Source organism: Onthophagus taurus, chromosome 7, assembly GCF_036711975.1.
Source record: "Onthophagus taurus isolate NC chromosome 7, IU_Otau_3.0, whole genome shotgun sequence".
Classification (NCBI taxonomy): Eukaryota; Metazoa; Arthropoda; class Insecta; order Coleoptera; family Scarabaeidae; genus Onthophagus; species Onthophagus taurus.
Genome location: NC_091972.1, coordinates 8,581,087 through 8,605,175, shown reverse-complemented (window position 1 = coordinate 8,605,175; position 24,089 = coordinate 8,581,087). Strand labels below are relative to the sequence as shown.

At 30.7% G+C, this 24,089-nt stretch overlaps 3 protein-coding genes across 9 annotated transcripts; all 3 read left to right on the top strand.

Annotated features, from left to right (window-relative positions):
• The first annotated feature begins 281 nt into the window (after nt 1-281).
• On the top strand, nt 282-9,956 carry LOC111424579 (transcriptional regulator ATRX homolog). Of its 6 annotated transcripts, none has more exons than XM_023058176.2 (15): nt 282-460; nt 687-726; nt 1,980-2,481; nt 2,558-2,776; nt 2,837-3,063; nt 3,131-3,172; nt 5,578-5,712; nt 5,767-5,956; nt 6,010-7,143; nt 7,195-7,381; nt 7,443-7,602; nt 8,271-8,489; nt 8,552-8,723; nt 8,785-8,906; nt 8,967-9,956. In XM_023058176.2, the coding sequence occupies exons 2-15, from the start codon at nt 710-712 to the stop codon at nt 9,697-9,699; spliced, it is 4,059 nt and encodes a 1,352-aa protein (XP_022913944.2). In that variant the 5' UTR covers nt 282-460; nt 687-709; the 3' UTR covers nt 9,700-9,956. The 6 variants fall into 6 exon arrangements, with proteins under 6 accessions (XP_022913944.2, XP_022913941.2, XP_071054199.1 ...); XM_023058173.2 differs by lacking the exon at nt 687-726 and adding an exon at nt 766-1,777 and having other exon boundaries at nt 298-460; XM_071198098.1 differs by having other exon boundaries at nt 360-424; nt 491-726.
• A 479-nt stretch (nt 9,957-10,435) lies between these two features.
• Nucleotides 10,436-23,944, top strand: LOC111424494 (tyrosine-protein kinase hopscotch). 2 transcript variants are annotated; one of them, XM_023058046.2, is made up of 11 exons: nt 10,436-10,527; nt 10,593-11,279; nt 11,337-11,508; nt 13,970-14,220; nt 14,276-14,679; nt 21,177-21,304; nt 21,368-22,091; nt 22,158-22,432; nt 22,483-22,967; nt 23,020-23,196; nt 23,253-23,944. In XM_023058046.2, exons 2-11 carry the CDS (start codon nt 10,732-10,734, stop codon nt 23,395-23,397), a joined length of 3,309 nt encoding a protein of 1,102 aa, XP_022913814.2. In that variant the 5' UTR covers nt 10,436-10,527; nt 10,593-10,731; the 3' UTR covers nt 23,398-23,944. The 2 variants fall into 2 exon arrangements, with proteins under 2 accessions (XP_022913814.2, XP_071053434.1); XM_071197333.1 differs by lacking the exon at nt 10,436-10,527 and having other exon boundaries at nt 10,539-11,279.
• LOC111424495 (uncharacterized) lies at nt 14,703-21,170 on the top strand. Its single transcript, XM_071197332.1, has 5 exons — nt 14,703-15,316; nt 15,397-17,427; nt 17,493-17,603; nt 17,666-18,531; nt 20,096-21,170. The coding sequence occupies exons 1-5, from the start codon at nt 14,785-14,787 to the stop codon at nt 21,125-21,127; spliced, it is 4,572 nt and encodes a 1,523-aa protein (XP_071053433.1). The 5' UTR covers nt 14,703-14,784; the 3' UTR covers nt 21,128-21,170.
• Nucleotides 23,945-24,089: the final 145 nt, after the last annotated feature.

Below are 24,089 nucleotides of genomic sequence, written 5' to 3'. Positions count from 1 at the left end.
GATTTATGATATATTTTCGTAATTCTTTTTATATTAAATTTCTAATTTATATCTTTTATATCATATCGAAACTAAGTGTTCATAAAAATAAGTAATTTTATAATAAATAAATATTTTAGTTTTGAAATAATTAAAATGGAGTCCGGTAGAGGTCGCTCAAGCTAATCGATCAAAATTTATAAAAAATTAACCGTAAATTTTAATTAAAATATCGGAATGATTTATATTAATCTTTTCGTTATTTCGATAAAAAATAATAAGCTAAATCATATTCAATAAATTTCGTGGTAATTCAAACATACGTTCGCTGGATATTTCGATAAATAAATTCTGTAAGTAACAAAAACTTTTGAACGCCATTATAATTCGCAAACAACATGTCAGTTGCCGTGCACGTTCTGTCAAGTTGAAATGACGCTTTAAGGTGATTTACAGTGTTGAAAAGCGCGATTACATTGCGGTAAATATGCCTATAATCCTTCTATCGTAGATTATCGGTTAATATTACCGAAAGAATTAACAAGAGCGCAGTACAATATGCATGTAGATGTTTGGGTTTTTAGTAGCGCGGGAAAAAAAACTGGTAAAAACCTGCATGAATCGTTGTCAAAAAAAAACTGCATGCGAACCCCCAACTGTAATCTAAATTCGAAAATTAATGCTGTATTGCTACTCCTTCCCTTTAGGTATTACTGCAGCGATATCTCAAATGGATGGAGTAGCTCTGTAAGTATACAACTTTCACTATTCCTTACTTTTTTACAGTAAAAACCAAAATTAAAAAAAAAACAAACAGTATAATGCCCGCCAAAGAGAAGTTGAACATCCTGAAATCATTCCTCTGTGATTTATCCAACACCCAACGCTTAATCAACAAATCCAACAAGATTAAATTATGCATCGATGATATAAATGTCGAAACAAAAGATGATGATGAGATAAAGAAGGTTGCTAATTTAACAAAAGACGTTATTGAAGAACTTACCCATGAGATTACAGAAATTAAAATTGGGTTTAATAAGTTCTATCAGAACGAATTTAGTGATAATGACCTAGAAAGATGTGATACAATTAAACCTGAAAAAGACGTTGCGAACGGCAATATAAAACCTAAAAGGGATCAAAAAGTAACCAAATCTAACGAAAACATTGCAGAAAGTGATGATAATAAAGAAGAAAAAAGTTATATTAGATGTGTTGATATTAAAAAATTAATGGATAGGAATTCATCAACCCCAAAGAAAAATTCCTCAGTAATTGTTTTGTCAGATTCAGAATCACCTATAAGAATATCAGAAAGTGTTTCTGTAATTAAAATAACAAAATCAAAATCAAAAATTGTTGAAAAATCCCCAACAAAAAGTGTACTAAAAACACCAACAACCGAATCAAACGATTCAAAGAAAAAGAAAAACGTTTCATTTCGTGACCCCGAAACAAGTGAAATTGACGATTTAGAAGAAGTACATCAAACTCAAAGTACTCGATTACATCGCAAAACTAAACCATTGGATTTACACGATTTAAGTAGTTTATCGTCCGATGATAGCAGTGGGTGTACTTCAAGTGAAGAAATTGCTCAAACTACTAAAAGAAAAGTACTAACGAAACGTAACAAAAGGATTCGTCCTGGTAGTCCAATACCTAGTAAATTAGTTAATCCAGTAGAATGTGATAAGAAATTAGCTGGAAAGTGTTACATTGCTTTGACAAGAATTCATCCTGATCTACTTAAGAGAAATTACGAAAAACTCCTCCTTAAAAATGAAGTTAGAAGGTCTGTATTTTATTAATATTAAGATTAGGTTGGGTTTGTTTGATTTTCATAATAAAGGTGATTATTTAAGTCAATTTAAGTCATTTAAGTCAAAGTAACTAAGCTTATGATACGAACTAAGAAAGAAATTATGCATTAAATCAAAACTAAAATCAAAATATTTTAAAATAGCGATTTTTTTATGAGTTAACTTTTTTTTCAGATTGACCAACATGCATTCTTTAAAACGAAACCGAAAAGAGCGACATAATTCTTCATCATCCGATAGCAGTACTTCTTCCGCTTCTAATAATCAAAAGAAACGGTCGAAAAGTATCAAAAAAAGTACAAATTTAAAATCGTCAAGCAGCGATACTGACGTGTCAAACGCGGAGAATGATTTTACGAATGCAATAATTGATAAGAGCGGTTGTATTGGAGAAGATGGTGATTGTGAAAATGAAGAAGCAATGGTTCAAGATTTATTGTATGGTATTGGAAATGAAGAGGAGGTTATTGGAGATGTGGAAATTGGTGGTGAAGAAGAAATTGGGATTGGAGAGGAAGAGAATGGTGTTGGAGTTGTAGAAAATGTTAGGTTGGCTGAAAATGCTAAGGATGAAGATGATGATGGTGTAGTAGCAGAAGTTGGTTTACAAGAGGAAGTGATTGGTATGGAGGAAGAAGTTGATGAAATCCAAACGGATCAAATTATAGAAAAAAAGGTAAACAAAAGGGATATAGAAAGTAAAAACGTATTTATAAAATAATTAACATTACATTTCTTATTTATAAATGAAGAAAAGTGATAAAACATCAGATGATGCTGTGGGTGATAAAAACGATGAAAGTAAAATCAAGAATAATGAAAAGAGTAAATGGAAAAATGATAAACTACTTACTGCGCGATTAAGTGATTCCTCAGATTCGGAAGGCGATAACAAAAAAAAGAAAAAATGTCATAAGAAAAAATCGAAAAGTAAAAAACAACAATCAAACAGTATAGAGAATAAAGATAAGGTTTGTTATATGTGTATTAACATATTAAAGGTAACTCAAAATGCTGTTTGTAATTTCCAGGGAGAAGAAGTACAAGAAAAACAAACAGAATTGCATAAAAACTCACTAAATAAAGACAACGAAAGTGATTCAGATGTGCTTTCAAAAAAGAAAAGTGATAAAAGCGACGGTTCTGGAAGTGATTTTGATGTAGGTGCATTAAAGAAAAAGAAGAAAAAGAAAGAAGAAGAAAGTGATGATACATTCGCAAAGTTTTGGGAAAAGAAGGAAAAGTTAATTGAAAAAAGGTAAATGAATTAATCAGCTAGTGTTGTTTTCTATTTCAATATGACGATTTTTTGTTTTAATTATCAGTGAAGCTGATGAGGTACCACAACCTAAAAAAATTATCAAAAGGTAATCAATAAAAAATAAAATGGTGTAAATGTAGATGAAGATTAGGTGTTAATATAATATGATAATTGAATGCCTCGCGCGAATAACGTGGCAAATGATAAAATGTAACAATTGAAACAACCAAATTTTTGTTTTTTAAAATGTTTATTTACATCAAAAGTAATATGAAAGTCGGTTAGTAAAGTAGTATCCTATTAAATTAAAAAATAAAGGACCAACGTTGCTTATTCTGGCGTTTGAAACGTTTTTCCCCAGTTTTATATAGGTGTTTCTAAATTGATGCGAAAGATTTCGAGGGATGATTTTTCAACAAAAATTAAGGGGATCCTTCATACACCTTTTTGTTCAAAACGCCTTCCTCACCGAGTTACAGCCCTCTAAAGTTAGGGGAAAAATTGTTTTTATTTAATAAATCCACTGTGGAGGAATTTAGAAGAATAAAATTTGGCAGATAACTTTTAATTACTAATAAATAATTAATTACTAATTGACGATTTTTATAATGTTAAAATGTTATTACAAGGAGGTAAAAAAATCCTCCCGTCTAGTCGCTACGTATAATTAGACGAAGTTTATACAAATCGTTGGATAGGCCGCGGTGGTCCTCAGAATTGATTAGCCAGATTTCCAGAATTAAATCCATTAGATTTTTGTATTTGGGGTTTTCTTAAAACGTTGATTTATTCAACTCCAGTTGAAAATATCAATGATTTACGGAATCGTATCATCGCATCATGTGAAACTATTAGGAATACACCTGGACTATTTGAAAGAATACGAAATTCAGTGAGGCGAAGGGTAGAAACGTGCGTTGCTGCTGAGGCATTTTCAACATTTATTATGACTTATTATTGATATTTTGTTAACTTTGTTATTATTTGTTTTTGTAGTTATGTTATTATTATTGTGATATTTCTTAATTTACATATTTCTTTAACTAAATAGTAAATGCCATTCTTTCAATAAGATTTCATGCAGTTGTCCAAAATGTTTTCCGTCCATTCATATAAAACTCTAGAAATTTTAATAATTAGTCTGAATTTATGCCATATGTGTCTGTATATTATTTTTTTTTGTGATCAAACTAACAATTTTATAAGAAAATGTCATAAAATGAGAAAAGATAAAATCTGAAATTGAATCCGTCTTTTTAAATAAAAGAATGTAGAAGACACATTCAAAACTTCTATTGCAAACTATTATAGGGATGGTTTTTTCAACCCCACATTATTATTGTTCAATTTGTTATTGTGATATTTCCTAATTTACAATAAGTAAGTACTATTCTTCAACTAAATAGGAAATGCCATTCTTTCAATAAAATCTTATTAAGTTGTGCAGAATGTTTTCAGTCCATACATATAAAACTCTAGCAATTTGAGAAATTTTTTGAAATTTGAATATTCTTTGATAGAAAACATCTGAGTGTGTTAAATTGGCTGTAAATCAATACGCAAATCTACAAAGTCTTGATTTTGTTTTGCAGTCTCTGCATACATTTCATAACCTTTTTCGGCCTTTCTGTGATAAAGTTCAGCTTCTGTAGCAATTTTGGTTCGACTTTTATCATCTTCGTAGCAATAAGTTTATTGTAATATTTGTCACACAACTTACAGGTGTCTGATCTTGGGGTACCAACTCTTAAATCAAAGTCTAACTTAAATATGTTTCTAGATGTATCATACTTAATAGGTGAGTCTGAGTATTTCTCTATGTACAGCTGAAAGATTTTTTGTATAGATAGAGATGGATCAAGACATTTTTTCTTATTAGAAGATCTCGAATCGTCTATTAATTGTATCAATATGAAAATCAGGTATTTTATGAGGACGGTTTAGATGAAGGCCCCTTTGATCGTCAATTGTTTTATGGAATTTTATTTTTAGTAAAACGAAAATGATATTATGTAGGTACATATTGAAACCACACGCAATTTTAATCAAACAAAAGTTTAGAAAATTAACATGAATAACGTTAAACGCACAAAGCACGTTGTTCCCTTCGACTTATGTAGGGTTTACCTGCATCTTTTAACATCTTCTTTTTAAAACCCTTCCTATTGGTAATGTCTATTTTTCTTCTTTTACCTTTATTAATATCATTTAATTCACTTGAACTTACGTGAATTGTTGATTGTAACGAAGCCATGTTCCACGCTTTCGTTAACTAGCAGAGACAAAAACGTTATTTCTACTTGAAACTCTAAGATATGGGTAAATATTAGTATAATCAACATTGTTCCATAAGAAAATCACATTTTTGTCGTTTGCAACGTTGTTCGCGCGAGGCATTCAATTATATGCATGGTTTTTAATAATATGTATTTAATAATTAATATTTATATTTAAAAAAATTATTTTTATTAGATTTATTATTATTTAAATTATATTTATATTTTATAATAGGATTGGAAAGAAGATCCGTCGAATCCTTGCCAATTCAGATTCAGATTCCGATTATTCTCAAAAGAAAGAGAGTTCAGATTCTGATTCATCGAAATCTTCAGCTAAAGATTCCGAATCTGAAATGAAAGAACCCGCGTAAGAAAATCTTTTTAAAACTTTCCCATTTTGGAATAATTACTTTTGTTTTAGAGAAAAACCGACGAAAAAAAGGCGTAGAATCAAAAAGGTCAAATCTAGTAGTGATGAAGATGGGGAAGATAAATCTACAAGAAAACAAATTAGGAAAGTTTTAAATCGAGATTCATTATCTGAAACTACTATTGCAGCTGAAAAAGAGGAAGCTGAAAGAAAAGCCCGTATATTAGAAAAACAGAAAAAGGTAAAGTTTATATTTAGAGGCTACAAAATTAAAAATATTTAATTAATTTTTAGTATAATCAAATTTTTGAGCCTGATTCATTAGAAAAATCAACTGTAGACAAAGTCGTATTAGATTTTGAAGATGATAAAGAAACCTTAGTAGTTCATAAAGATATCACAAAAAATTTAAAACCTCATCAAGCAAAGGGTATTCAATTTATGTGGAATACATGTTTTGAATCGGTCGAACGAGCACAAAAGGAATCTGGTTCCGGTTGTATCTTAGCCCATTGTATGGGTTTAGGAAAAACATTACAAGTAATTTCTTTAGTACATACCCTATTAACAAATCAAGAGAAAACAAAAATACAAAAAGCTTTAATTGTTTGCCCATTGAGTACTGTATTAAATTGGGTTGCGGAATTTAAGAAATGGCTACCCAACGAAGATGAAGAAATAAATGTATTCGATATAGTGCAATATAAACAAAACGTTGAACGATTATATCAAATAAAAGAATGGGATCGTTGCGGTGGAGCTTTGGTTTTAGGTTATGATATGTTTCGTAATTTAACTAACTCAACGGGAAAAAGAATGAGTAAAAAGTTAAAACAAGGTTTTCATAAATATTTAGTTGATCCAGGTCCGGATTTGGTAGTTTGTGATGAAGGTCATCTATTAAAAAATGAAAAAACCTCGCTCAGTATTGCAATGAATAAATTAAAAACAGCTCGAAGAATTGTTTTAACAGGAACACCACTACAAAATAATTTAAAGGAGTATTGGTGTATGGTACAATTCGTTAAGCCGAATCTTTTGGGAACATATAAAGAATATTTAAATCGATTCGTTAATCCAATCGTTAATGGACAGTATACAGATTCAACAGAACATGATATCCAATTAATGAGAAAACGTTCTCACGTTCTACATAAACTTTTAGACGGCGTCGTGCAAAGAAGAGATTACGCCGTTTTAGCACCGTTTTTACCGCCAAAACACGAATATGTTTTATTTGTTGCACTCACCAAGAAACAAATACAACTTTATAATCATTATATGAAAGAAAAAGCTCGACGACCACAAGAAGGTACAGGAAGAAGTTCATTTCTATTCGTTGATTTTCAAGAATTACAAAGAATTTGTACTCATCCAAGAGTTTTATTAGATAAGAGTATTGAAAATAGAATTGCAAGGGATAAAAAGGTAAAAAATATTTATTTACGAAATTTAACATAAAACTGCCATTTAATTTAGGAATGGGAAAATGATGAATCTGAAGGTTCCTTAAAAGATTTTATTGATGATGGAAGTGATAAAACGGATACAACGAATTCATCAAGTAGTAGTGGTTCTGATTCCGATTCAAGCAATGACTCAAATAAGAAAAAGAAAGCTGCTGTTGCAAGTCGAAGGCGAGTTACTCGAGCTACAGCAGGGCAAGGTATTTATTATTATATAAAAAAATAACCTGTTTATTTTGAACTGTTATTCCTTTTCTTCAGTATCAGAAAGTGAAGAAGATCAGGCTCAAGAAGAACTTGATCCTTTAGAATGGTGGAGAGAATTCGTTACTAATGATGATTTAGATGACATTTTAATTAGTGGAAAATTAGGTCTTTTATTTGAGATTTTGAAACATTGTGAAAGCATTGGAGATAAAGTGTAAGATTTTTGATGTATGTATAGGCCATTTCTTAAAAACGCACTTTTTTCCCAATATGGCTTAATGATATTTGAGTCCATACTATACATTATTCTTATACAGGTCTCCCTAACTAATGAAACTTAAAATCATAATTATATGAAATGAAAGAGCAACTCAACAGTTCTGGTTATAGGTACGCGCATCGTTAGAAAGCATCTGAGCTTGCGCATATTAATTATGATTTTAAGATTCATGTATTAAAATACTACAAAGCGTTAAAAAAATGCCTAAGGCTAGCAGCAGTGAGACACCTGAAAAAAAACGTGACGTGTTACAGAAAAATGGAAGGCATATTTGAGCAACCCAAAATTAACTAAAAACACTCACCTCATCAACTGTACAAAAATCGTGCAGCACAGTGTTATTATTAAATTTTGTGTTTAAAGAAATGGCCTATAATAAGATTCATGATTTGGATTAAAACCTTTTTAAAACGAATATAAGCAAAAAGAAATAAGAATATGATTACTTTTTGTTTAAATTATTAAAAAATCTAATCATATCTTGCTTCTTATTAAAAATAACTTCATTGTACTTAAAGAGTTTATGAACAGTTTTTAATTTAGAATCAAACTCTTAATTTGACTTAAAAAACCGGAAATAATTAAAAAAATTTCTGTTTTAGATTAATATTTTCTCAGTCGTTATACTCATTGAATGTGATAGAATATTTTTTGGCAAAAGTCGACGATGCAACTCAAAACAGCGCAAGTGGGTCTTATTGCGGATTTTCAGGGTCTTGGTCTCTCGGGTTAGATTATTTTAGGTTAGATGGTTCGTCTTCCGCCGATAATCGAGCTGCGTGGTGTAATACTTTTAATAACCCAGAAAATGTTAGAGCCAGGTAAGATTCAATCTTTACTTTGACGTTTAAAATGGTTTTTTTTGACATTTAAAATTTTTTAGGTTATTTTTAATTTCTACAAGAGCCGGTGGATTAGGTATTAATCTGGTTGCAGCAAACAGAGTGATTATTTTTGATGTTTCTTGGAATCCATCCCATGACACTCAAAGTATATACAGGGTGTATCGATTTGGACAAAATAAACCTTCCTATATTTATAGATTTGTTACTTTGGTATCAATTTACATTTTTATTTATTTCTAATATATTTATTAACATTATTAAATAATTTTAGGGCACTATGGAAATGAAAATTTATGAGAGACAAGTTATAAAACAGGCTATTTCTAAAAGAGTTATTGATGAACAGCAAATTGATAGACATTACAACCAGAATGATATTGCTGAATTATACAAGTAAATTTAAGTTAAAAAATTATTTACACCGGAATTATTTGTGTTGCTTTTTCGTTTTAGATTTGAACCAGAACCTGAAGCTGAAAGGCCGATTCCATTAGTCCCTGTAGATGTTTTATTGGGAGAACTTCTTCAACAAGATCATAAAATCTACAAATACCACGAACATCAATCTCTTTTAGAAAATAAAGAAGATGAGGTTCTTGATGAAGCCGAGAGAAAAGCTGCTTGGGAAGAATTTGAAAACGAAAAGAAAGCTCGTCAATATTCCGGCTCAATTAATCACATCCCAATACCATCGATTGTTAGAGCTTTAACAAGTATACTACAAAGAGAATCTCCTACAATAACTCCTCAACTTATAAACGAGCTTGTACCGAATATGTTACAAGAATTGCAAGAGAAATTAGCACAAGGAGATAATTCATTGTACAACCAAGTTTTAAATGAGATCCGTTTAATGCAAGCGACGGCTCAACAACAAAGAATTGAGGAGTATTATAGATTACAACAACAGCAACAACAAAATATGTTATTACAACAATATCAACAACAATTATTATCAAATCCAGTTGCAGCTGCTCAGTTTATGAGCCAATTTGGACAACTTGGTCAACAAGCTATTAATGCAATGGCTGGTTTTTCTAGAGGCGGAGCTCGGATGCCACAACCAGGACTTAGAATGCCTGGAAATGTTGCTAGGGGAAATAATCAGCAAAATAACCAACAAAATAATCAGCAATCAAGAAATAATCAATCCAGTTCTGCGGAAATTATAGAATTAAATGACTGAATTTAGTAGTGTTAATGAGTATGTATTATTTTTTAGCCCTCTAATGATTTTAAGTAAACTAATTTATACAAAAAGTTTGACTTTTTGGGAGATTTGTGTAGAATAGTGTTTCTTTTTCAACTCTTTGTGTTAGCTATTTTACATTAATTCATTATATGTGTATGTACAAAGAAATTCAAAAGAAAAAAATAATTGTTGTAATTTATGCATTATGTTTACAACGCTTAAGGGGCTAAAATAGATATAATGTTAGGATATACCTATTTGCATAGTCTAAATGTTTGTAAAGTATCCGTAATCACAACCTTTTCAAAAATCTTGTTTTTTTCTTTGAATTTTTCAATTGTTGCGAATTGCTCATTGATTTTTTTTGTATATTTAGCAAGAACAAATTATTTATAACTGATTCCTATAATACTATTTATGAACCAGTTGCATAACTTTTTCAAATAAATTATTAAAACAATATTTACCACATTTATCCTTTACATATCCTTTTAATTTCTATATATCTCAATAAGCTGAAATTAAGATGTACATGGTGATTATTAATATCAGGGTTAATAGTTTATCTCATTACAGTCCATTAAAGCTTTAGATTACTTAAATGTGACTTAAATGAACCTTGCATTTCACCTTGACATTTGACACGCAATGCTACCAACGTTATCTAAGAATAACCATTATTATGTGGTTAAGAAAAAATTAAAAATAATGAAATATCATTATTTACACAATTTAATCATAAAACATTCAAAAAAGTAAAAAAAAAGCTATTAATTTCATAGCCCTGAAAAATAATTGGCGATAAATAATAATTATTAGTGGGTTGGTATTAAATGATTTTTTTGTGGTTAAATAGCAAAGACCTCTAAATTGTTTGTATTTAATAGCTACGAGCATAAAAAATATTTAAGAAGTGTTATATTTCTCGATGGTGCTAAAACAATTAAACCCCTCCATATTACGTCCACACATATATTTATAAAAAATCTTAAACAAATCATTCAAGTTTGTTTCAAAAAAGAAACTATGGCAGTAACCCAACTAAAAATCTATTTTGCGATAGAAAACAAAACGGAAATCGTTGATATAACACCCACAACAACAGCCGAAGATATTTGTATAAAATTATGTAAAAAATTATGTATAGGAACCGTAGCAAGACACCTATTTGGACTTCGGACCCACGGCAAACAAATATTTTTGATGCCCTCCGCTACGTTTACCGAAAAAACTCGTGAATTCGATTTAAGAATACGATTCAAAGTGACTTCTATTGAAAAATTAAAAAAAATCGACATCAATGCTTACGATTATTTTTTTCATCAAGCTCGATTGGATGTCTTGGAAAATAAAATTCCTGATTTGATATTCGATAATTATCGAAAGGAACTTGTTGGGTTGGGAATCGCTGATATGTACAGAGTTATGCTTGAAAATGACGTATCTAGAGAAACTATCGAAGGAGATTACAAAAAATACATTCCGAAAGCGGTTTTAAGTAGGCATCACTTTTTTGTTAAAAAGCCCATTCGGGAAGGTTTAAATAACATAAAAAAGTCGCTTCAAGACGCTTGGTAAAATTATTATTTTCTTTCATAATAAACATATTCCAATAAATTCATATTTTTTAGGTATGTGAAAGAACAGTATTTAAAGCAACTTGATAGAATGGTCCCAGAATATTTAGCTGAAGAATATAAAGTTATGATGGATGATCGAGAGAGTATTATTGAAGTAATCATTAAAACATCACAACATGCTGAAGAACCGGGTATTAATTATACCAGTTTATCAAAAAATGATGTAAGTTATTAATGCCTAGTTAGTAATGTGAAGTTAGTTCCCAGTTAGATAGGATTTTATATGTATAGTATTTTGATTAAAACAAGAGAACCTTGGCCAATATGAAAGTGGTAATGCCAAAACACAAAAACTTATTAATCAAATCAGACAAATCAATTATCTCCTTTTATACAAAAAAATAGGCTTAAAAAGTGTACAATTGAATGTGATAGAAGGTTTTAAAAGAATTTTAATAATTGAAAGAATTGTAAATTTAGTACTTTGCCCTTGAGAACTTTGTGTATATGTCAATATAAACAACAGAATTATAGGTTGGGGCGCTTTTTGTGTGAAACTATGCACAGGTGTCCAAATTTTCCTGTACTACTCCCTGTACATCAAAAACGAAGAGGGCTATGAAAATTTGGTTTACGCCATTGTAAGTTTCACCAAAAAGTAGCTCAGGTTCGCGAAAGCCGCAACATTCTATCTTTCATAATAACTGTGATACCCTGCAAACCCATCGGAATTTGGACACCCTGTCTGTACTGGCTGTACATAGGTTTTTATTTTTAGCTGTACAGTACACCTAAAAATATAAAATTTGAAAAAAGAACACTACAAAATCAGTAAAAACAACAATAAATTATAATAAAGGTAGAAATACTAAAACCAAAAATGAAGAAATAGATCTTCTGTTTTAGTACAAATACATTTTAAATCTGTCTATTACTTTGTTCGTTTGGTTATATAGTTTATTACGATTATACTCTATTTTTTAATTCAGAGGAGTGTTTTCAAATTGAAGCGCCAAAAAGAAGGGTTGCTATTGGTCAGTTTCAAGCAAACACTAGGAAAATTTGAGATGTTGCCGGCCTTCCAGAAACATTCGGGTTTAGTCGCACGTCTCTCAAGACGGCTAAACCCGAATGTTTCTAGTTCTAGGTCTTGTGTTAGTTCTAGTGATAGTGCTAGAACTAGTGTAAAACTAGAACTAACACTAGACCTACAACTAGAAAATATCAGAAACTTTCCAGTTCTAGGTTTAGTGTTAGTTCTAGTTTTAGTTTAATAAAAATATACAACATAGTAATACCTTATGCTAACTAGCGCTACCTACTACTGCCACTAGAACTAACACTAGACCGAGAACTAGAAACATTCGGGTTTAGCCGCACGTCTCTCAAGACGGCTAAACCCGAATGATTCTAGTTTTAGGACTTGTGTTAGTTCTAGTTTTAATTCAATAAAAATATGCAATATATGATATTTTACGCTAACTAGCGCTACTACTAGCCATCTTAAGAGAGGTACTTCTAAACGGAATGTTTCTAGTTCTAGCGAGAGTTCTAGTGTTAGTTCTAGTGCTAGTATTAGTTTAGGTTTATTTGTTATTCAGCGTTAGATTATTGTATAATTTTAATTGAGCTATAACGGATACTTCCTTTCCCGTATTAATCCGTTATACAGCGTGTCCCGTATCTTCCGCATCAGAGCATTATATGGTTGTAGAATACATTATTCTGAAGCGATTTTTCTAATAAATTTTTTTCGAAATGTTTATAATAACCGCACGAAAAAAATTTATTAGAAAAATCGCTTCAGAATAATGTATCCTACAACCGTATAATGCTCTGATGCGGAAGATACGGGACACGCTGTATTGAGATTTTAGTGTAATATCAAATTATATTGATATGTTGCATTTTATGTAGGACAAAGTAAGTAGGTACGCCCTGGTTTTTATTATGTTTAAACAAATAAGTAATTAAATTCGTAACTACAGTGTTCTTAAACTCCTCTCTGGTTTTAACACTCCGCCAAAAAATAGCTTTGAAAAATTATACTATATAAACGTGACTTTTCATTTTATTCCTCCGAATTAAAAAATAGAGTATAGTAGAATATAATGGTCACTTTATTTCAATTCAATCGAACATTTTCACATAATTTGCTCTCTAGTAATAATCCGTTTAAATAAAATTATTTTTTATGTAATTGGGGAGTAGACTTCCGGGCAGTAAAGTCGCCAGATTCATTTAAACAACCGTACGTACTTAATTAGTAAATTTAGAGATCGAGCATTTCCATTTTCGCATTCATCGTGGATCATACTTTAGCTCGAGACGTAATAAAAGGAGATAATTGATTTGTGTGATTAATTAATTTTTTTGTATTTTAATCAAAATTATTAAGTATTTCGAATCGGGCATTTCGACAACTGCATTTAGCCAAGCGCAAGCTTTCGGTTGAGATATAAAACATTAAAATCTGTCAAACCGTTTTCTAGTTATAATCAATTCAATACAAGTTAATTTTTTCTTATTGGGGGCTAGACTTTCGAATCGGGCATAAAATACTATACATATAAAATAGGTGTTATTATTAGTACATTCAATACTTCTAGTTCAATAAAAGAACTAAAACGATTTAACCTTTAATCTGTTATACTGAGATTTTATAGCATTACATTTTTTTTTAGAAATGGCATAATATATGTTCATTAGAAGACATTGCATTTATATCGATAAGAGAAAATACAGTTGAATTAAGTCGAAAAAATGGAATCCCAATTTATCTTTTCTTCAAGAAAGAACCGGAAATGTATTCTTTTGTTAGTTACGTTGATGGATATTATAGATTATCCGTAAAATGGACGTTTAATTTATGTAGAAATGTAATAACCCCATCATTAGAAAAATTATATGCTATGAGATGTCATGGACCAGTTGGGTAAATTCTATAAATTTTAATTTTACAAATTATTAATGTACTTAAAATTTTTTAGAGGCGAATTCTCTTATGCTAAATTGGAAGAAAAACGAAATAATCAGCCGGGCTGTTACATTATTCGTGAAAGCGAATCAAAGTACAACATTTATTATGTCGATGTGTGCTTAAAAAACAGTTCAAAACCAAAAACTTTTAAACTTGAACGACTTGGAAGCAATGAATTCGTTTTTCATGATGATCTTACTAAATATCCTAGTATTCCAGCGATAGTTGCTGCTTACAAAAATGAAAATGATGCGATTTATTTAAAGGAGTGTTTACCACCATCAGAAACTGATAAATCACCCTTACTTTTGTGTGCAAAAGAAGATTTATCATCAGATATTGTGACGGAAGCATCAAGTATGATTTTAAAGGATCCTGTTTTTATCAGCACCCAAAATATTTTGGTTTTTAAAGGTAAGCTTTTTTTAATAATCAAGTTTATTTATGGAAATTAAGAAATTGTTTATAACAAATGAAAATGTTAATTAATCATAATTTGTCAATGTGATTTTACTAATAATGACTTTAAAGCAGATTCTTCTATATTTTCTTCAATTACGTTTATTAAGCGCCATTTTTTCAATACATAATCCATTAAAACTCGCAACAACCCCATCAACGACTCTTTCAGCTTTTAACACAACAAATTCTCATGATATAAATGTGAATTTAACGAATACCACCAATCACACACGCATTCCAGGTTATTTAACAGATTTAAATTTGTGCAAATTAACTCATCTCGGTTTAGATTATGTCGGTCGGATTGGAAAAAGTGAGTCGGGAGTTCGTTGTCAATCATGGACGACAAAAACTCCCGTTCATCGTGTTGATCCTAAGTTTACCGACGATAATTTTAGTGACTTTTCGCGTGTTCAAGCTCGTTATTATTGTCGAAACCCGAATCGGGAAGAAACGGGGCCGTGGTGTTATACGATGGATCCAGATAATATTTGGGAAACTTGCGGTGTTCCTTTATGTAGTTATTCTGAATGTAGAATTACAGGACCGGGTATGGAGTATGCGGGAACTATAGCAAAATCTTTTAAAGGTACGTTGAAACCGCTGTAAAAGAAAAAAGATTAAAAAAATCTTCATAACATCGTATGATTAAAAAAATTAATATTTTAGATAAAAAATGTGTACGTTGGAATAAAAATCGTCCAAAAGTAAAAGTTAACAATGAAATAATTTCGATAAATCAATACAACAACGATTTATTTCCTGATGAAACGGTTAGAGATGCTAAAAAAACTTGTAGAAACCCGGACGGTGATATAGGAGGGCCTTGGTGTTTTGTTGAAACGATTGATAAAAAAATTGTTGAAAAACAATACTGTGATGTTCCGTATTGTAATGAAGAATCATGTATGGTTTTTACGAAGTCTTCTCCGATTTATAATCATTACATGTCATTTCCGAATGATTTAATTAATTTTACTTTTGGCGCAAAACTTTGGGATCCCGATTCTTATCTGAATTCATCTGCCAAATTAGTTCTTTCACTTTACCCACTACCTTTATCATCTCAACAAATTAATGATTTAGCAATTGGAGTTGAAATTTTCTTGTCAAATAAAAAGAGTGCTTTTACAGTTGGTGTTAATGATATTGAATACGTAAAAACGTTGGGATTGTTAAAATCAAATAAGTTTATTTATTTTTCGTTAACTTGGTGGCATAATATTATTACTTTAACGATTGAAGGCGATAAGAAACCCCTTTTAATGGCTGATATAAAGAATAAGGATACGTTGTTAAATTATAAAATGAATCAATTTTTTTATTTTTCTGCAATTGGTAATAATATTCTTTGGGAGTTTCCTTTTTGCGATGTGGAAGAACAGTGTGATGTTCATACAACGACAAGTGTTGATTTTCAAAAGTTTTTTCCTATTAGAGATGTTATGCAAGGACAAGAAATTAATTTTAATATACGAGCTTATCATTCAGCTTATGTTCTCTTAGTTGCAACTCCCGCAAAAGATTACCCACAGTTTAAAATCATCTTGCAACGAGAAGGAAACATCACAAGGGTTTTATATAAACCTCATGAAAAAGCATCAGAAGCAGTTTTACACGAAGTTTTTGGCGAAATAGTGCAATACTGGACGTGGAAAGAGTTTACAATCCATTTATTTGGAGATGAATTTGAAGTATTTACATCCAAGAAGGGATTAGCAAACACATTTATATCATTTAAACATGACGATTTACGTTTAATGCGTTGGTTTTCGATCGGTTCTGATAATACTATAGCTCATTGGACTTTGTATTGTTTTCCACCGAAGGAAGCATCACCCCCAGCAGCTTATCTTCCGGAGTGCGCTTTAACACGAAGCGAAATCTATTATAACGGAACACAAGATGTTACAAGTGATGGATTTCCCTGTTTACCTTGGGCGGGACAAAAAATTATGCCAATCGATGAAATTGATACCCTTTTTAATAACGTCCAACAAAAATTGCAAGTTAGTAATTATTGCAGAGATCCTAAAGATGAACAAAAAGGTGCGTTTTGTTACGTAATTCAACAAGGAATTATTAAAAAGCAATATTGTCGTATAAGAAAATGTAAATCAGCTGAATGCAAGATGGCTGGAACCGGAAATGATTACATAGGAAAAATGAGTGTAACCCGATCGAATCGAACATGTCAACATTGGTTATCTCCGGCCCAAATGAGATCGTTAATAGAAAATGAAGCTAAAGCCAAAGAAAGTCCTCCCGAGACTCCGAATTTATTAGAACATAACGTAACATCCATTGCTGATATGGTTAAACATTTGCAAGCTCTTAATCAATATTTTGACGATAATTCTTGCGATAATAAATGGAGATGCCTTAGGGGGTTGTTTGAAAGGAGGTTAATTAAAAAATCCGTTGAAAATGTTGTTGATAATCCGGTTAAAAATAGTGATCAATATGCGAATGAAAGCAAAAGTCCTCCTCATCAGGAGGAAGTGATGAAATTAGAGACGGAATTGGCTAAAAATAAAATTATTAATAAAATTGTGCAGGAAGAGGAAACCCAAACTTCCGTTTACGATTACATTTACATTCACACCTTGGCTCCTGTTTTTATTAATGAAACTTTGTATGCTGATATGGATTTGTTAGCTATTAAAAATTATTGTAGAAATCCTACTCGAGATGTTGCAGGTAAAATACCGGGTGTATCGAGACTCCCGGTATAAATCTAAAAAAATCTACAAAATTATTTTTAGGCATTTGGTGTTACACAACAGATCCAAATGTACCAATTGATGTTTGTAACGTTCGCGATTGTGATAAACCAGAAGAATGTATAATAATAGTAATGGGAGGATCAGAAGGAGGTTGCCATAAAACTTACAATTCGCAATTTCTTTTAATTTTATTTTTTTTATATTAAATTTAGGTCGAAAAACTTTTATTCTTCCACAATGGAAAGAAGCAGGTCATCATGGTGGTCTACGATTTGCACTAAAGCAATGGAATCCTGATAGAATAGCAAGTTTATCGTTTGAATTTTATCCTTTAAATCCAAGAAATGAAACGGAATCAATGCGATTAATAATTGGTGATGATTCAAACGAACGCATTGTGTTATATTACAACGGCGAAATCGTTAAATCAAAAGTTTTTTCTCATATTATATCAACGGGAAAATGGGACTCTCTTTGGTTACAAATTCGTCGTGGTGAAATTATGTTGGGTTTTGAAGGTGTTCCAAATTCGTTCTTCGAATGGCAACATAATAATATATCATTGGCTTTTATTCCGACTTTTTTAAATTATTATTCTTCTTATTATCCAATTGGTATTTATTTAGGTTGTACTGATTGTCATTTAGAGAATGTAACAACGAGTCAAGTTACAAAATTTTATCCCATTTATCTGTGGCGGGATGAAAATCCGATTAAAGCTGATGTTAATGAGTTAAATTTAAAAGTTCGAGGAAATGGGACGATTGTAATTCATTTATTTAAATTACCTAACGATCATGAATTTATAAGAATTTTTATAAATACAAATGATGGTTATGCGAAAATACAAAAGTATGTTTTGGGTCGATTTGGTATAGTTTCCGAAGAAAATAATAAAAATTTTCAAATTTCAACGAATAATTGGACGGAAATAAATGTTCTTTTTAAAAACAATTTTATGAAAGTTACCACGAAAGATTATCGAACGCTATTATTTTATAATGCTGGATTAGAATTGATTTTTTATTTTTTTAGTGTAACTGTTGAGCCATCAGATGGTAATAATTGGGTGACTTGGGTATGTAAAATAAATCATGTATTCTTTTTTTTGACAAAGTCATACAAAATAAGGTAAAAATGAGAAAGTTTAAAATCTTAATAAATTATAATCATATTATGTTAATAACAATTGGATGAAAAAAGATACAACATAAGATAGTTAGGAAATAAAGGTTTTGTGGTGTCAGAAATTTGTGGCGAATTAAACGATATATTTTTGAGACTTGATCTAAAGTTCAATGCGAACACTCTTTTAGCAGAAGGTAATATCTTCGTGCTTTTCGGTCGTTACCAAAAATATGGCATTATCCACATAGAAAAAGAGAAACTTATTGTTCCAAATTGATTTCTAGAAAGTGTACAAGCATTTATACATTTTGGTATTTGAATTGGTCAATTGACTCCAAGCACCTACATTCCGGCTTGAAAATAGTCCAAATTTTTGCTTTTATGCGCCTAGCCTGCCTAGTGAAGGACACAGTGATGAACACCGCTGTCCATAGAAGCTCGGAACAGCTGCCGATGGAAAGTTCATTTTATGAAGAAGAGGAAGGTTTATTGTATGATCCTGGATTTTCTGACTAATAGACAAGGTTGGACGTTATGAATGTGGCTATGTTCTACGAAAATAACACATTATTCGACTAATAGTCGAAGTAATGAAAATATCGCCACTGTACTTTAGTTTAACATAAGGCAAATCAGTCGATTCTACACCATTCGCAGGAATTGGGAATCTCTCAAACCACATTGTGGCGAATTTTGCGTAAAGATCTTGACTTATACACCCTTATAAGATCAAATTAACTCAAAAACTGAAGCGTTTTGATCATTTGATGATCATTTGGCCTTTGCTGCAGTTTGAAAATATCCCTCAATTTCATTGAAAAGTCACTTTTAATGGTGAACCTCATTTTTGGCTTAATGGCTTTATCGATAAGAGACTATAGCCACAAAAAGTGGCTGTAATTTTTGTTTTCTTTTTTGCCGGAGATGTGATTAGATCACTTCCTGTTGGAAGACTATTTTTGGCCAGAATTAGATAGACCTGACCTCAGTGATATGTTGTTCCAAGAAGATGGTGCCACATGCCAGACAGCTGGTCAAACAATTGATCTGTAGAAACGCTCATAAATCTAAAACTTTTGGAAAATTTTTCCCAGAAACTTATGCAAAAATGTTGAAACACAAGAAAAAATGTTACAACGGACTCTGAAGTATTTGTAAGCCTATTTATGCCCTTACAAAATAATCGTTACGATTTCCTTCTTTAGGCGCCTTCTCATTTTCTTAGTAATCTTGTATTATCAACAACAGATCTACAGTTTATTGCAATTATTACAAAACTTACAACAGATCTTTTTCAAAAACATGGTCTCCAGAATATATGGTGTATAGCAACACAACGAATAGAAAACTGGCAGTTTTAATGTGGATTCTTTGGTATTAATCAAAGAATGGCAATACATAAAAGTGTTAAACAAGCTTCATCAATTTTTTTAACTATTTATTCATTTTTATATAATTTTCTCATTTTTACACAAAAAAATTCATTACTAAAAATTCCCCTATATCATAAATAGGTAGCAAATTGTGATCCAATGGATATTGATGGTCCACCAATCGACGGAGGTTGGTCAAAATGGTCACCGTGGACTTGTACTGTTACTTGTGGTGGTGGTCAAGGTTATCGTACAAGAACATGTTCAAATCCACGCCCAAATATCTTCGGGCATCTTTGTGAAGGGTCACCTACATCGACTGGAACATGTAACGATTTTCAATGTGGTGATATAAGTCCAGAAACATTAATTATTGTCAGAGAACATTTACGTAAAAATTTTACAAGTCTCATAATAATGGAAGGCGATTCAGTTCTTATTCAAAATGATCCCGATCTTTTAACTAGAATTTCCAATGAATCGCCAGAATCTTATTACGAATGGACGTTAAATGGATTATTTATAGAACCGGAAATAGGTAGAATTGAATTTTCTGGTGATGATATAATAATAAAAAAAGCTGTAGTTAAAGATACGGGAGTTTATGTTAGCATGTTATTTCGTATAAATAAGGAAAGAGTTGTTTTGAAGGTTGTTTCTTTAGCTGTTAATACAAAAACGTTCAGAATTGATACAAGAGCCACCCGCGAAGCTATTTTTCTTACACACGCAGTCGTATTGGGGTACATTTACACCGATTTACGACAAAAATGGTTATTAAATAACGAAATTTACATTGATCATGGTGTTACAACATTAGCAGCCGTTAGCCAACAATTTTTTTCCTCTCTAAATGAGTCGCATACAGGGGAATGGAGGTGTGTAATTGAACAAAGGGATTTAAAATTTAAATGGATTACTAATATTGTTAAAATCAACGTTAAAAAAGCACCGAATTTGTATACGAATTTAATGGAAGATCGTTTAACTGCTCCATTATTTTCTTGGATGAAAACGGAAGGAAGAGTTCGCGCTGCTTTAATATTTATCGTTCTTTTTGTTATTGTTGGTGTTGTTGTTGGGACCGTTGTGTTTTTTAAATATTGTACCCTGCCGAATAAATATGATGGCAGAGGGAAGAAAAATAAAAAAAGAAATAGAAGATTTGATTAAATAAAAAGGTTTGTTTTTTTATTCGTTTTAACAAAACATTTTATTTTAGCTGACAAAAAACAAAACGAAGATGGGGTTACTTTAATATACAGATGCATGTGGAAACACGCAAAAGGTAAAAAAATTGAAGTTGCTATGAAAACATTGAAAAAGGAACATCGCGATAAACATTTAAAGGTGAATTTATTTTATTATGTTTATATCAATAAATAATTTGCTTATTTTGTTGTTGATTAATAGGACATGTTGGAAGCAGCAGGTCAATGGTCTTTAGTCCAATCATCATCAATCGTTCGATTATTTGGTGTAACCGTGTCAGGATATCTCTCAATGATACTCGAATACATTAAATATGGCCCATTAGATGAATATTTAAGACAAAATAAAAATAAATTAAAAGAAGTCGATTTAATAGAAGCTTCCTCAGCTTTAGCAAACGCTTTATGGCACTTAGAAGATATCGGGATAGTTCATGGAAAAATTCGTTGTAAAAAACTTTTAGTTTGCAACCATGACAGCAGAGAATTCAAAGTAAAATTAGGTTTGCCAAGTATAAAAACTAGTTATGAAAAAGAAGAGTTACATTGGATTCCCATTGAGTGCTATGGAAAAGAAGATTTAGCTAAAACGTCTCCCGCGGCGGATGTATGGGCTTATGGCACAACTTTATGGGAAATTTTTAGTTATGGACAAAAAATTAAATCGATTGAATTGAATCAAATGCGCATGTGGTACAATACCGGGAAACGTTTACCAAAACCGAATACTTGCTCGGAAGATATTTACGAATTAATGTTGAGTTGTTGGGAGAAAGATCCGCATCATCGAAAGAAACCGCAGAGTATTGTGAGAGATATTAGTCATTTAATGTATCAAGTTTATGGATCAAGACGTGTTCATAATTATGCTCAAGTTAAACCACCACACAGAGGAATTACTACATCTACATCAAGTTTAGCTTCAGGTAAGAATACAAACATTTTAATTTTGTGTCACAGATTCAATCTACATACACATAATTATTTTTTAGCAAGTACTGTAGCTATGGATGAACTTTGCAAAGCAGAAAGTATGTCAGAATTAAATCAAGATGTATTATCAACCCCAAATATGAATATGGCAAGAAGAGAATGGCATTCAGTTGAAAACATGATCACTTTTGACACTTTATCAAGCGATGGATTCTCGTCATTTTTAAATAATTTCACTACATCGACAACTTTAACAAGTGGGGTTCCATCAATGCAAAGTATTTTTGAATTAGATTGTAACTATAACGTAATATTACAAGGTCGAATAGGACAAGTAAGTTTTTTTAATCCTTTTTTACAAAAAGTAACTTTTTTAAATTTTAGGGTTTTTATGGTGAAGTTTATAAAGGTTTATTAGAACGAAATTACGACAGTAAAACCGGACCTATACTTGTAGCAGTAAAAAAATTAAAAAAAACCGCCGTTAGTTCATCCCGACAAGATTTCGAGCGCGAAATTGAAATAATGAAAGCATTAAGACACCCAAATATTGTTGAAATACTCGGTGTAAAAAACGATGATGAAACTTTACTTGTTATGGAATATATTCCGCATGGTTCTTTACAATGTTATGTTAAAATCCATAAAGAACATTTATCAACAAAACAATTGTTACTTTACTCTTTGGGTATAGCAAAAGGAATGGAGTATTTAGGACAGAGAAATATTGTTCATCGAGATTTAGCTGCAAGAAATATTTTGGTGGTAGATGAAAATGATGTTAAAATTTCTGATTTTGGGTTGGCCCAATTTATAAACGCTGGGGATTATTATGTTCTACAAACCAATAGGGATTTACCAATAAAATGGTATAAATAAAAAATTAATGAAATTAATATTTTTGAAATAAATTCATTTCAGGTATGCTCCTGAAAGTTTAAATGAAGGTAAATTTTCAACGAAATCCGATGTTTGGTCTTATGGAGTAACTTTATGGGAAATGTTTTCGTATGGTGAAGAACCAAAACTTGCTGATGAATCAAAAAGTGGGGAACCAGAACAACAACAAATTTTAAAACTATTACAAGATGGAATTCGGTAATTGAGTTAAATTAATTGAATGATTATTTAAAACATTTTTGTTTATTTTGTAGATATCCATGTCTTACACAATTTCCTCGTTTAACATATATAAGAGTAATACATCCATGTTGGGCTTATACTCCAAAAGAAAGACCGACTTTTACAACGATATGTAAAAACATTGAGTATGAGATACAAAACGAGACTGATCTTTAAAAATCCTATTATAAATCTTTTATATTTTATTATTTTTAAATAATTTAATTTTCAAATTATTAATTTTAAAGTATATATTTTTTTATTGTTAATTTGCTTGCCAAGTAAAATAAGCTTTATATAAAAACTAATTTAGTTTTCTACCTCAAAACTTCAATTTTCGATTTAATAACCTTACAAAAAAATTATTGTTCTTTTTTTTCTTAACTTTGAGATTAATTATTTTTTTATCTTTTACTTTTAGTATGTACCTGACTTTAACGTATCAATTAAGACTTGAAAAGAAACATGTTGTGTACATAAACTGATTTTTAAAACTATGAAAAAAAATTGTATAAATACTAAGTGTCGATCAAATTGAGACAAAATATTTGTGACTTGTGCAATTATTACAATTTGTGTATGTCTTTATCTTATTAATTGTTAAAGAGAAAAGAAATTCTATGCAAATGTCATTTATTTGTGGTATTTGTATGGGTGCCATATAAATTTTATATTATACAAGATTAGATCGAAATAAAAATAAAATTAATTTTGATTTATTCAATTACGATTTTTTTTCAGTATTATTCGTTCACTTGTTTCCATTAATTCCTGCTTAGCCATTAATGTGTCTTAACAATGACAAACTAGAACTAACAATACCACTAGACTTAGAAACTTTCGTTTTTTTTTTAATCTCTGCCTCTCTT